Below are 12,970 nucleotides of genomic sequence, written 5' to 3'. Positions count from 1 at the left end.
ACAGAGGAGACTATTGGGGATAACTACAGAGGAGACTATTGGGGATAACTACAGAGGAGACTATTGGGGATAACTACAGAGGAGACTATTGGGGATAACTACAGAGGAGACTATTGGGGATAACTACAGAGGAGACTATTGGGGATAACTACAGAGGAGACTATTGGGGATAACTACAGAGGAGACTATTGGGGATAACTACAGAGGAGACTATTGGGGATAACTACAGAGGGGACTATTGGGGATAACTACAGAGGAGGCCATATGGGACACTACAGAGGAGACTATTGGGGATAACTACAGAGGAGACTATTGGGGATAACTACAGAGGAGACCATTGGGGATAACTACAGAGGAGACTATTGGGGATAACTACAGAGGAGACTATTGGGGATAACTACAGAGGAGACTATTGGGGATAACTACAGAGGAGACTATTGGGGATAACTACAGAGGGGACTATTGGGGATAACTACAGAGGGGACTATTGGGGATAACTACAGAGGGGACTATTGGGGATAACTACAGAGGAGACCATATGGGACACTACAGAGGAGACTATTGGGGACAACTATAGAGGGGACTATTGGGGACAACTATAGAGGGGACTATTGGGGACAACTATAGAGGGTACTATTTGGGACACTACAGAGGGTACTATTGGGGACAACTAGGAATGGCCTGCAGGGTGGAAGGGAGGGACTAACCTCTTGATGCCTTGACTCTGCATGAGAGCAGCCTGGTTCATGGCTCGGATCCAACCATTCATGTCCTCCTGGGTGTCGGCACTGAAGAAGTACGTCCTCATCCCACCGTGCTCTGCCTGCGAGCCAATCACAGAATTCTTATTGTAAATGTAGGAGCGCATTCCTGTGTGGCTCGCCTGTGGAGAGAGAAGAGAAGAGACATCAGAACCAAAAAAAATTGAATTTTGGGATGGGAAGGATGGGATGGAGGGGTTGAGGGGTCAAAGGGCACCATCGTCTCTACACTTCATGCACACGTATGAAGAAGCATTGGTTTTAAAGTAGTCAGTTTCATCTGTATATTTGAAGTGTTTCAAAAGTCCTAATGCACAGAAAATTCTATCATTAATACCCTTGGGCACAAACTAATGTCACACAAACTTATAACGTACCCAACATAGCGTACCCAGTTTGCCTAGCTATAAGCATTGTTACGAAGCACAACCTTTCACCCATATGCACACGAGAGACATACACAGTAAAAAAACACAGTGAGACAAGCACAACACAAAGAGAAAACTCATAATTAGCCTTACCCTGGTCACTGGCTGCTACAGGCTAGAGTAGATCCGTCTCTACAGTATAGTGTAATGGGCTTTTGCCCCCTGTCTGGCACCTACTGTAAATCTGCCCACCCCAATACTAATCTCCCCATCCGGCCCTGATAGGGAGCCAACGCTGCCACTGACAACCTACTGTCCAATTACAACACAGATCAGCCTTTTCCCAACACAGTTCCACCCCAAACTACTACACTGCCCAGTCCACAAATAAGACCTTTATACAGCCCTCTGCTCTCCAAACCACTCTACTGCCTTTCCCATTACAATACAACCTGTATCATCCAGTACTGCCCAGCATGCTAGTCCATGCATAGTCCCAGACCGTCATTTTGCCTGTCCCTATTACACAACTCTTCAAAGTAGCACATTCCTGTACTCTGTTACAATATCCTTCAATCTATCCTAATGTATAATAACTCTGAGTCTGGGTACAGCCTTGCAGCCTCAGAATGCATCCCAAATGGCACCCTATTCCTTATATAGTGCACTGCTTTTCACCAGATCCCTATGGGCCTTTGTCAAAAGTAGTACACCATTTGGAATTAGGATGTCATTTGGAATTCACCCCATGTCTACCAGGATCCATCCTCCATTTACAAACAAACAGCAATCCATTGTAAATCACTGAAAACTTCTCTTTAACGTACAACATGTGCATCCACCATCATGTCGTGTTTCTGTTTAGTATTGTACTGTGACTTGTGATCAGCTGTAGTGATCTTACTTGGCTGTGGGTTTAACAAAGCCTGTTTTGATTGCAGAGTCCTGTATTATCCAGCAGCATAGCGCCAGCGTGATCCCAACTGAATCCCCCAGAGAAAAGTGCTGAATGGACAGGCCAGAACCAGACCCATGACTAGGGTCCACATCCATACAGTCTACCACACACATCAGCAATGTGGGGATGTTTCGTATCGGAAAAGTTACTTACAGTGCCTTGCGAAAGTATTCGGCCCCCTTGAACTTTGCGACCTTTTGCCACATTTCAGGCTTCAAACATAAAGATATAAAACTGTATTTTTTTGTGAAGAATCAACAACAAGTGGGATACAATCATGAAGTGGAACGACATTTATTGGATATTTCAAACTTTTTTAACAAATCAAAAACTGAAAAATTGGGCGTGCAAAATTATTCAGCCCCCTTAAGTTAATACTTTGTAGCGCCACCTTTTGCTGCGATTACAGCTGTAAGTCGCTTGGGGTATGTTTATCAGTTTTGCACATCGAGAGACTGACATTTTTTCCCATTCCTCCTTGCAAAACAGCTCGAGCTCAGTGAGGTTGGATGGAGAGCATTTGTGAACAGCAGTTTTCAGTTCTTTCCACAGATTCTCGATTGGATTCAGGTCTGGACTTTGACTTGGCCATTCGAACACCTGGATATGTTTATTTTTGAACCATTCCATTGTAGATTTTGCTTTATGTTTTGGATCATTGTCTTGTTGGAAGACAAATCTCCATCCCAGTCTCAGTCCATCAGGTTTTCTTCCAGAATGGTCCTGTATTTGGCTCCATCCATCTTCCCATCAATTTTAACCATCTTCCCTGTCCCTGCTGAAGAAAAGCAGGCCCAAACCATGATGCTGCCACCACCATGTTTGACAGTGGGGATGGTGTGTTCAGGGTGATGAGCTGTGTTGCTTTTACACCAAACGTAACGTTTTGCATTGTTGCCAAAAGGTTCAATTTTGGTTTCATCTGACCAGAGCACCTTCTTCCACATGTTTGGTGTGTCTCCCAGGTGGCTTGTGGCAAACTTTAAACGACACTTTTTATGGATATCTTTAAGAAATGGCTTTCTTCTTGCCACTCTTCCATAAAGGCCAGATTTGTGCAATATACGACTGATTGTTGTCCTATGGACAGAGTCTCCCACCTCAGCTGTAGATCTCTGCAGTTCATCCAGAGTGATCATGGGCCTCTTGGCTGCATCTCTGATCAGTCTTCTCCTTGTATGAGCTGAAAGTTTAGAGGGACGGCCAGGTCTTGGTAGATTTGCAGTGGTCTGATACTCCTTCCATTTCAATATTATCGCCTGCACAGTGCTCCTTGGGATGTTTAAAGCTTGGGAAATCTTTTTGTATCCAAATCTGGCTTTAAACTTCTTCACAACAGTATCTCGGACCTGCCTGGTGTGTTCCTTGTTCTTCATGATGCTCTCTGCGCTTTTAACGGACCTCTGAGACTATCACAGTGCAGGTGCATTTATACGGAGACTTGATTAGACACAGGTGGATTGTATTTATCATCATTAGTCATTTAGGTCAACATTGGATCATTCAGAGATCCTCACTGAACTTCTGGAGAGAGTTTGATGCACTGAAAGTAAAGGGGCTGAATAATTTTGCACGCCTAATTTTTCAGTTTTTGATTTGTTAAAAAAGTTTGAAATATCCAATAAATGTCGTTCCACTTCATGATTGTGTCCCACTTGTTGATTCTTCACAAAAAAATACAGTTTTATATCTTTATGTTTGAAGCCTGAAATGTGGCAAAAGGTCGCAAAGTTCAAGGGGGCCGAATACTTTCGCAAGGCACTGTACTTTCCACAGTTCCTATCACCCAGCCCTCTCCCCTCTTTAGCATGGAAGACTAGAAGGCTCTATTTTAAGGCTCCCTTGACATAACTTAAGACCAGACCCACCTAATGTTTTCATTGGGTAATGAACCTGGGTGATCTATCTTCAGGCTGATCTTAACTTTAAGAACTAGAGAGCCTTTGGGGCGGGGTATCAACAGATAGACAGACATCCCACTAACTTCCAGGACCTATTCCACTAATAGAAACCATGCCAATGAGTCAAATAAAAACCAATCCAAAAATCCGAAACGTTTATTCATTTTATTTAACCTTGACTTAACCAGGAAAGCCCATTGAGACCCAGACTCAAGGGAGACCTGACCAAGAAGGCAGCAACAATCAATACATTACAGAATTCAAATATACAACAATATAATACAATTCAACAACATGATCCAGCCTAAAAAAAGCATTTACACTCCTCTGTAACAGAGTCTCCCATCAAAATGTTTAATTCATTCAGTGGCACTAACATATCTAGATGAGGTATAAATGGTAGACTATTCCATGTAGAGGTCAGCCGATTAATCGGAATGGCCGATTAATTAGGGCCGATTTCATAACAATCAGAAATCTGTATTTTTGGGAACCAATTTCCCCTTCTTTTTTTTGGGGACCTTTTATTTAACTAGGCAAGTCAGTAAATAACACATTCTTATTTTCAATGACTGCCTAGGAACTATGGGTTAACTGCCTTGTTCAGGGGCAGAATGACAGATTTTCACCTTGTCAGCTCAGGGGTTCCAATCTTGCAACCGCACAGTTAACTAGTCCGACGCTCTAACCATTGCACTCCACGAGTAGCCTGTGTAACGGCGTTCTTCGTTTGTCGAAAGAGAGGACCGAAATGCAGCGTGGTGGTTACTCATGTCTTTAATGAAGAAATGACGGTACATGAACTAACTATAGAATACAAAACAACAAACGGAACGTGAAACTTATTACAGCCTATCTGGTGAACACTACACAGAGACAGGAACAATCACCCACGAAATACAAAGCGAAACCCAGGCTACCTAAATACGGTTCCCAATCCGAGCCAACAAGAATCACCTGACTCAGATTGAGAACCGCCTCAGGCAGCCAAACCTAACTAGACACACCCCTAATCATTAGCAATCCCAAATCCTATAAAACCCCAATACGAAACACAACACATAAACCCATGTCACACCCTGGCCTGACCAAAATATATAACGAAAACACAAAACACTATGACCAAGGCGTGACAGAACCCCCCCCCCCTAAGGTGCGGACTCCCGGACGCACCTCAAAACCATAGGGAGGGTCCGGGTGGGCGTCTGTCCATGGTAGCGGCTCCGGCTCGGGACGTGGGCCCCACTTCATTAATGTCCTAGTTCCTCCCCTTCGCGTCCTGGGATAATCCACCCTCGCCGCCGACCATGGCCTAATAGTCCTCACCCAGAACCCCACAGAACTGAGGAGCAGCTCGTGACTGAGGGGTAGCTCGGGACTGAGGGGCAGCTCGGGACTGAGGGGCAGCTCGGGACTGAGGGACAGCCCGGGACTGAGGGGCAGCCCGGAACTGAGGGGCAGCCCGGAACTGAGGGGCAGCCCGGAACTGAGGGGCAGCCCGGAACTGAGTGGCAGCCAGGAACTGAGTGGAAGCCCAGTACTGAGAGGAAGCCCAGTACTGAGAGGAAGCTCAGGTAGGTAGTAGGCTCCGGTAGATCCTGGCTGGCTGGCGGATCTGGAAGATTCTGGTTGACTAGCAGATCTGGAAGATTCTGGTTGACTGGCAGATCTGGAAGATTCTGGTTGACTGGCAGATCTGGAAGATTCTGGTTGACTAGCAGATCTGGAAGATTCTGGTTGACTAGCAGATCTGGAAGATTCTGGTTGACTAGCAGATCTGGAAGATTCTGGTTGACTAGGCAGATCTGGAAGATTCTGGTTGACTGGCAGATCTGGAAGATTCTGGTTGACTGGCAGATCTGGAAGATTCTGGTTGACTGGCAGATCTGGAAGATTCTGGTTGACTGGCAGATCTGGAAGATTCTGGTTGACTGGCAGATCTGGAAGATTCTGGTTGACTGGCAGATTCTGGTTGACTGGCAGATCTGGAAGATTCTGGTTGACTGGCAGATCTGGAAGATTCTGGTTGACTGGCAGATCTGGAAGATTCTGGTTGACTGGCAGATCTGGAAGAGACTGGCTGACTGGCAGATCTGGAAGAGTCTGGCGGATCTGGAAGAGTCTGGCTGACTGGCAGATCCTGGCCGACTGGCAGATCCTGGCCGACTGGCACTACTGGCAGATCCTGGCCGACTGGCACTACTGGCAGATCCTGGCCGACTGGCACTACTGGCAGATCCTGGCCGACTGGCACTACTGGCAGATCCTGGCCGACTGGCACTACTGGCAGATCCTGGCCGACTGGCACTTCTGGCGGATCCTGGCTGACTGGCACTTCTGGCGAATCCTGGAAGACTGGTGGATCCTGGCTGACTGGTGGATCCTGGCTGACTGGTGGATCTTGGCTGACTGGTGGATCTAACTGATCCTGACAGACTGGCGACGCTGGGCAGACTGGCGGCGCTGGGCAGACTGGCGACGCTGGGCAGACTGGCGACGCTGGGCAGACTGGCGACGCTGGGCAGACTGGGGGCACTGGCGGCGCTGGGCAGACTGGCGGCGCTGGGCATACTGGCGACACTGGCGGCGCTGGGCAGACTGGCGGCACTGGCTGCTCCATATAGGCTGACAGCTCTGGCGGCTTCTTACAGACTGACAGCTCTGGCGGCTCCGTGCTGACTGGCAGCTCCTTGCAGACTGACAGCTCCGTGCAGACTGACAGCTCCGTGCAGACTGGCAGCTCCTTGCAGACTGGCAGCTCCTTGCAGACTGGCAGCTCCTTGCACACTGACAGCTCCTTGCACACTGACAGCTTGGGCTGCTTCATGCAGACTGACAGCTCTGGCTGCTCCATGCAGACTGACAGCTCTGGCTGCTCCATGCAGGCTGGCAGCTCTAGCTGCTCCATGCAGGCTGGCAGCTCCAGCTGCTCCATGCAGACTGACAGCTCCAGCTGCTCCCTGCAGGCTGGCAGCTCTGTCTGCGCTGAACAGGCGGGAGACTCCGGCAGCGCAGGAGAGGAGAAAAGCGCTGGCTGCGCTGAACAGGCGGGAGACTCCGGCAGCGCAGGAGAGGAGAAAAGCGCTGGCTGCGCTGAACAGGCGAGAGACTCCGGCAGCGCAGGAGAGGTGAAAGGCTCCGACAGCGCTGAACAGGCGGGAGACTCCGGCAGCGCAGGAGAGGAGAAAAGCGCTGGCTGCGCTGAACAGGCGAGAGACTCCGGCAGCGCAGGAGAGGTGAAAGGCTCCGACAGCGCTGAACAGGCGGGAGACTCCAACAGCGCAGGAGAGGCGAGGCGCACTGTAGGCCTGATGCGTGGTGCTGGAACTGGTGGTACTGGATCGAGGACACGCACAGGAAGCCTGGTGCGGGGAGCTGCTACCGGAGGACTGGAGTGTGGAGGTGGCACAGGATGGGCTAGACCGTGAAGGCGCACTGGAGATCTTGAGAGCAGTGTTGGCACAGGACGTGCAAGGCTAGGGATGTGCACAGGAGGCCTAGTGCGTGAGGCTGGCACCAACTTCACCAGCCGCCTAACACGCACCTCAGGACGAGTATGGAGCGCTAACCCAGGTGCCATCAAATCCCCAACATGTTCCGTCGGGCGAATCCCATGCAAAAAGCACCAACACAGCAACTCCCTCATTTCTCTCTCCTTCAATTTCCACATTAACTCCTTCACAGTCTCTGTTTCGCTCACCTCCAACACCGGCTCTGGTTCTGGTCTCCTCCTTGGCTCCTCACGATAAACAGGGAGAGTTGGCTCAGGTCTATCTCCTGACTCAGCCACTCCCTCTGAGCCCCCCCCCAATACATTTTTGGGGCTGCTTTTCGGTTTTTTTCTCCGCGCCGCCGTGTCTTTCTTTTCGACTCCATTCGTCTATAGCCCTCTTCGCACTGCTCCAGCGAATCCCAGGCGGGCTCAGGCACTCTCTCTGGGTCGGCCGCCCACCTGTCTATTTCTTCCCACGTCGTATACTCAAAGCCTCTGCTGTCCATAACGTCCTCCCTTCGCTGCTGCCTGTTAACACGCTGCTCGGTCCGAGTGTGGTGGGTGATTCTGTAACGGCGTTCTTCGTTTGTCGAAAGAGAGGACCGAAATGCAGCGTGGTGGTTACTCATGTCTTTAATGAAGAAATGACGGTACATGAACTAACTATAGAATACAAAACAACAAACGGAACGTGAAACTTATTACAGCCTATCTGGTGAACACTACACAGAGACAGGAACAATCACCCACGAAATACAAAGCGAAACCCAGGCTACCTAAATACGGTTCCCAATCCGAGACAACGAGAATCACCTGACTCAGGCAGCCGCCTCAGGCAGCCAAACCTAACTAGACACACCCCTAATCATTAGCAATCCCAAATCCTATAAAACCCCAATACGAAACACAACACATAAACCCATGTCACACCCTGGCCTGACCAAAATATATAACGAAAACACAAAACACTATGACCAAGGCGTGACAGCCTGCCTGTTACGCGAATGCAGTAGAAGCCCAGGTAAATTACTAGCTAGCATTAAACTTATCTTATAAAAAACAATCAATCATAATCACTAGTTATAACTACTAATCCAGTTTAGCAGGCAATATTAACCAGGTGAAATTGTGTCATTACTCTTGCGTTCATTGCACGCAGAGTCAGGGTATATTCAACAGTTTGGGCTGCCCGGCTCATTGCGAACTAATTACCCATAATTTTACGTAATTACGACATACATTGAAGGTTGTGCAATGTAACAAGAATATTTAGATTTGGGGATGCCACCCGTTAAATAAAATACAGAACGGTTCCGTATTTCACTGAAATAAACTTTTTGTTTTCGAAATGGTAGTTTCCGGATTCGATCATATTAATGAACAAAGGCTCGTATTTCTGTGTGTTATTATATTATAATTAAGTCTGATTTGATAGAGCAGTCTGACTGAGCAGCAGCAGGCCCGTAATCATTCATTCAAACAGCACTTTTGTGCATTTTGCCAGCAGCTCTTCGCAAGCACAGCGCTGTTTATGACTTCAAGCCTATCAGCCTAATGGCTGGTGTAACCAATGTGAAATGGCTAGCTAGTTAGCTGGGTGTGTTCCTGGTTCGAGCCCAGGTAGGGGCGAGGAGGGGGAGAGAAGCTATACTGTTACACTGGCAATACTATAGTGCCTATAAGAACATCCAATAGTCAAAGGTATATGAAATACAAATGGTATAGAGAGATATAGTCCTATAAATGCTATATTAACTACAACCTAAAACCTCTTGCCTTGGAATATTGAAGTCTCATGTTAAAAGGAACCACCAACTTTCATATGTTCTCATGTTCTGAGCAAGGAACTTAAATGTTAGCTTTTTTACATGGCACATATTTTACACGGCACACATTGTACACGGCACATATTACTTTCTTCTCCAACACTTTGTTTTTGCATTATTTAAACCAAATTGAACATGTTTCATTATTTATTTGAGGCTAAATTGATTTTATTGATGTTTTATATTAAGTTAAAATAAGTGTTAATTCAGTATTGTTGTAATTGTCATTATTGCAAATAAATAAATAAATAAAAAATTAAAATCTGCCGATTAATCGGTATCGGCTTTTTTGGTCCTCCAATAGAGGACCGTTGAAAAATCGTAATCTGTCGACCTCTAAATCGACCTCAATCTTGCTTAATTCGACCTCAGTCTTGCCTAATACTGCAAAACAAATACATTACAAAACAAAACATATTAATCAATGAGCCGGTTCCATGGCACTAAATGATACGGCCTGGTTGTACAACACAACAGAAACATTGAAATACAGCCTGCTATATAGCTAGATGTGGCTAGATAGACTGAATGTTTGTTGAATGTGATGGTGATGAGGCCAACAGAAAGAAAGGCAGTGAAACTGGAGAAGAGTGTGGAAAAGGGATGGATGGGAGGAGGATGAGAGGAGGATGGCTCAGCCCAGTGTGAGACCCAGCTATCCCACGGTTCACATGGTGATGACAGTGTCCTGATGACTGATATGGAGGAGGCGGGGCCCAAATACCAGTGCTACAGGGTCTAAACCCTCACAACAACCGATGTGTATCAGGCTTTGACTGATGGGTGGTTCCATATGAACTTTGTCGTCCAACAGATTTGACACACAGTTACATCAAGAACCAAGGTTGGCTTCAATGGCAAACGTTCAGTAAAGTTAGCCATCCTGAATATTTGGAGAAGCACTGGCATTGTCCATCCATCCGTAATTGATGCAGATCATAATATAATCTAAAATGTGCATTCTTATTGGTTTGGTAAATGAAAAGTAGACTATGAGCAGGGAAGAAGAAGCTAGGTGACGGTCCTCAGAGGGATGAAGGAAAATAAAACACGTATTCATGGAAGAGGGGCCCGCCAGCGTGTTTCAGGATGTCAGTCCGGGGGGAGCGGCGCTCGGGCCACCAGTCACAACAGGAGGCCATTCAACCAATAGGAACACACGAGAGATAAATACAGTGAGAAGAGCAAACAGAACAGGAGGGTAAAGGTCATTGACTTGCTCCAGAAAACAGAAGTGTCTCTCTGCTGTTCTCGGCTGGCTAGTCATCAACTCAGAGAGAGTGAATTTTACTGAATAAAAATAAACACAACATGCAACAATTCCAAAGATTTTACTGAGTTACAGTTCATATAAGGAAATCAGTCAATTGAAATTAATTAGGTCCTAATCTATGGATTTCACATGACTGGGAATACAGATATGCATCTGTTGGTCACAGATACCTTAAAAAAAAGTTGGAAGGTGGATCCGAAAACCAGTCAGTATCTGGTGTGACCCCCATTTGGCTCATGCAACGCGACATATCTCCTTCGCATAGTGTTGATCAGGCTGTTGATTGTGGCCTGTGGAATGTTGTCCCACTCCTCTTCAATGGCTGTGCGAAGTTGGATTATGCTTTCATACACATTGATCCAGAGCATCCCAAACATGCTCAATGGGTGAAATATTTGGTGAGTATGCAGGCCACGGAATAACTGGGATATTTTCAGCTTCCAGGAATTGTGTACAGATCCTTGCGACATGGGGCTGTGCATTAACAAGCTGAAACATGAGTTGATGGCGTGACAATGGGCCTCAGGAACTCGTCACGATACCTCTGTGCATTCACATTGCCATCAATAAAATGCAATTGTGTTCATTATCCATAGATTATGCCTGCCCATACCATACCCACCGCCACCATGGGGCACTCTGTTCACAACGTTGGCATCAGCAAACCGCTCGCCCACATGACGCCATACACATGGTCTGCGGTTGTGAAGCCGGTTGGACGTAGTGCCAAATTCTCTAAAACGACATTGGAGGTGACTTATTGTAGAGAAATAAACATGAAATTCTCTGACATTCCTGCAGTCAGCATGCAAATTTGAAACTGCACATTATACAGTGGCCTTTTATTGTCCCCAGCACAAGGTGCACCTGTGTAATGATCAAGCAGTTGAATCAGTTTATTGATATGCCACAGCTGTCAGGTGGATATATTATCTTCGCAAAGGAGAAATGCTCACTAACAGGGATGTAAACAAATTTGTGCAAAACATTTTAGAGAAATCAACTTTTTGTGCATATGAACATTTTCGGGATCTTTATTTCAGCTCATGAAACGTGGGCCCAACACTTTACATGTTGCGTTTATATTTTTGTTCAGTGTAGATTAACATTGATGCTGTTGTTAGAACCACCAGAAGCAGCAAACAGACTAAAATACAGACCCACACTAGCAAACACAACACTACAGCAATACACCACAACACCAGCCATTTTCCCTCGCCAGAGTGTGAAGAGAACATAGTTGGCCATAGGCTGCTAGAACTGGGGGTAAGGCTAGGATGGGAAACTCTGGTCTTTAGTGCCTCATGCATTGTTTATAGGTAATTAACTGGTAGTTGTCTGCATGAACTCTAATGACTTCCCAACTGCATTCTCACAAAACATTGAGATACCACAGATGTCTCAAATCACAACAACAAACAGCAGTGGACAAATAACAAGACAACAACAGCAGACTGGAATTATCCTTCATCTAAAAGGCAGTTGAAGTGTTCTGTTGAGACAGTTAACAGTTAACTGAACAGCTGGGACCTGTCTAATGAAAGATCCTAGTCTGGAATATGTGATTACCCAGAGCGAGAGAGACAGCTGAGAGGAACAGAGACCTCTTAAATACATGCACTGGATAATTAGCAGAACAGTATTGAGAGCAGGAACCTCTCACCTAACCATGAAATACATTCCCTCCCCGGGCACACACACACAGAGAGACAGACGGAGAGAGACAGAGAGAAAGGCAGTGAGAGAGAGAGAGAAAGGCAGGGAGAGCGAGAAAGAGAGAGAGAAAGAGAGAGAGAAAGAAAGAGAAAGAGAAAGAAGAGAGAAAGAGAGAGAAAGAGAGCGAAAGAGAAAGAGAGCGAAAGAGAGAAAGAAAGAGCGAAAGAGAGAGAGAGCAAGAGAGAAAGAGAGAGAAAGAGAGAGAGCAAGAGAGAAAGAGAAAGAGAGAGAGCGAGAGCAAGAGAGAAAGAGAAAGAGAGAGAGCAAGAGAGAAAGAGAGAGAAGAGAGCGAAAGAGAAAGAGAGCGAAAGAGAGAAAGAAAGAGCGAAAGAGAGAGAGAGCAAGAGAGAAAGAGAGAAAGAGAGAGAGCAAGAGAGAAAGAGAAAGAGAGAGAGCGAGAGCAAGAGAGAAAGAGAAAGAGAGAGAGCAAGAGAGAAAGAGAGAGAAGAGAGCGAAAGAGAAAGAGAGCGAAAGAGAGAAAGAAAGAGCGAAAGAGAGAGAGAGCAAGAGAGAAGAGAGAAAGAGAGAGAGCAAGAGGATGAAAAGCAAAGAGAGAGAGCGGAGAGCATAGAGAGAAAGAGAAAGAGAGAGAGCAAGAGAGAAAGAGAAACGAGAGAGAGCGAGTAGCAAGAGAAAGAGAGAGAGCGAGAGCAAAGAGAGAGAGTAGAAAGAGA

The 12,970-nt window shown here is 46.5% G+C and overlaps 1 protein-coding gene across 14 annotated transcripts in view; it reads right to left on the bottom strand.

Moving 5' to 3' along the window:
* Positions 1-12,970, bottom strand: part of LOC109874840 (pleckstrin homology domain-containing family A member 7) — a 161,648-nt gene that overhangs the window by 57,829 nt on the left and 90,849 nt on the right. For all 14 annotated transcript variants that reach the window (XM_031831121.1, XM_031831124.1, XM_031831123.1 and 11 more), the window contains one exon: positions 708-883. In XM_031831121.1, coding sequence (XP_031686981.1) covers positions 708-883 — 176 coding nt within the window. The remainder of the gene's footprint in view (positions 1-707; positions 884-12,970) is intronic.

The sequence above is a fragment of the Oncorhynchus kisutch genome, linkage group LG8, assembly GCF_002021735.2.
Source record: "Oncorhynchus kisutch isolate 150728-3 linkage group LG8, Okis_V2, whole genome shotgun sequence".
In the NCBI taxonomy this organism is placed as follows: Eukaryota; Metazoa; Chordata; class Actinopteri; order Salmoniformes; family Salmonidae; genus Oncorhynchus; species Oncorhynchus kisutch.
This window is presented reverse-complemented; position numbering and strand designations above follow the sequence as displayed.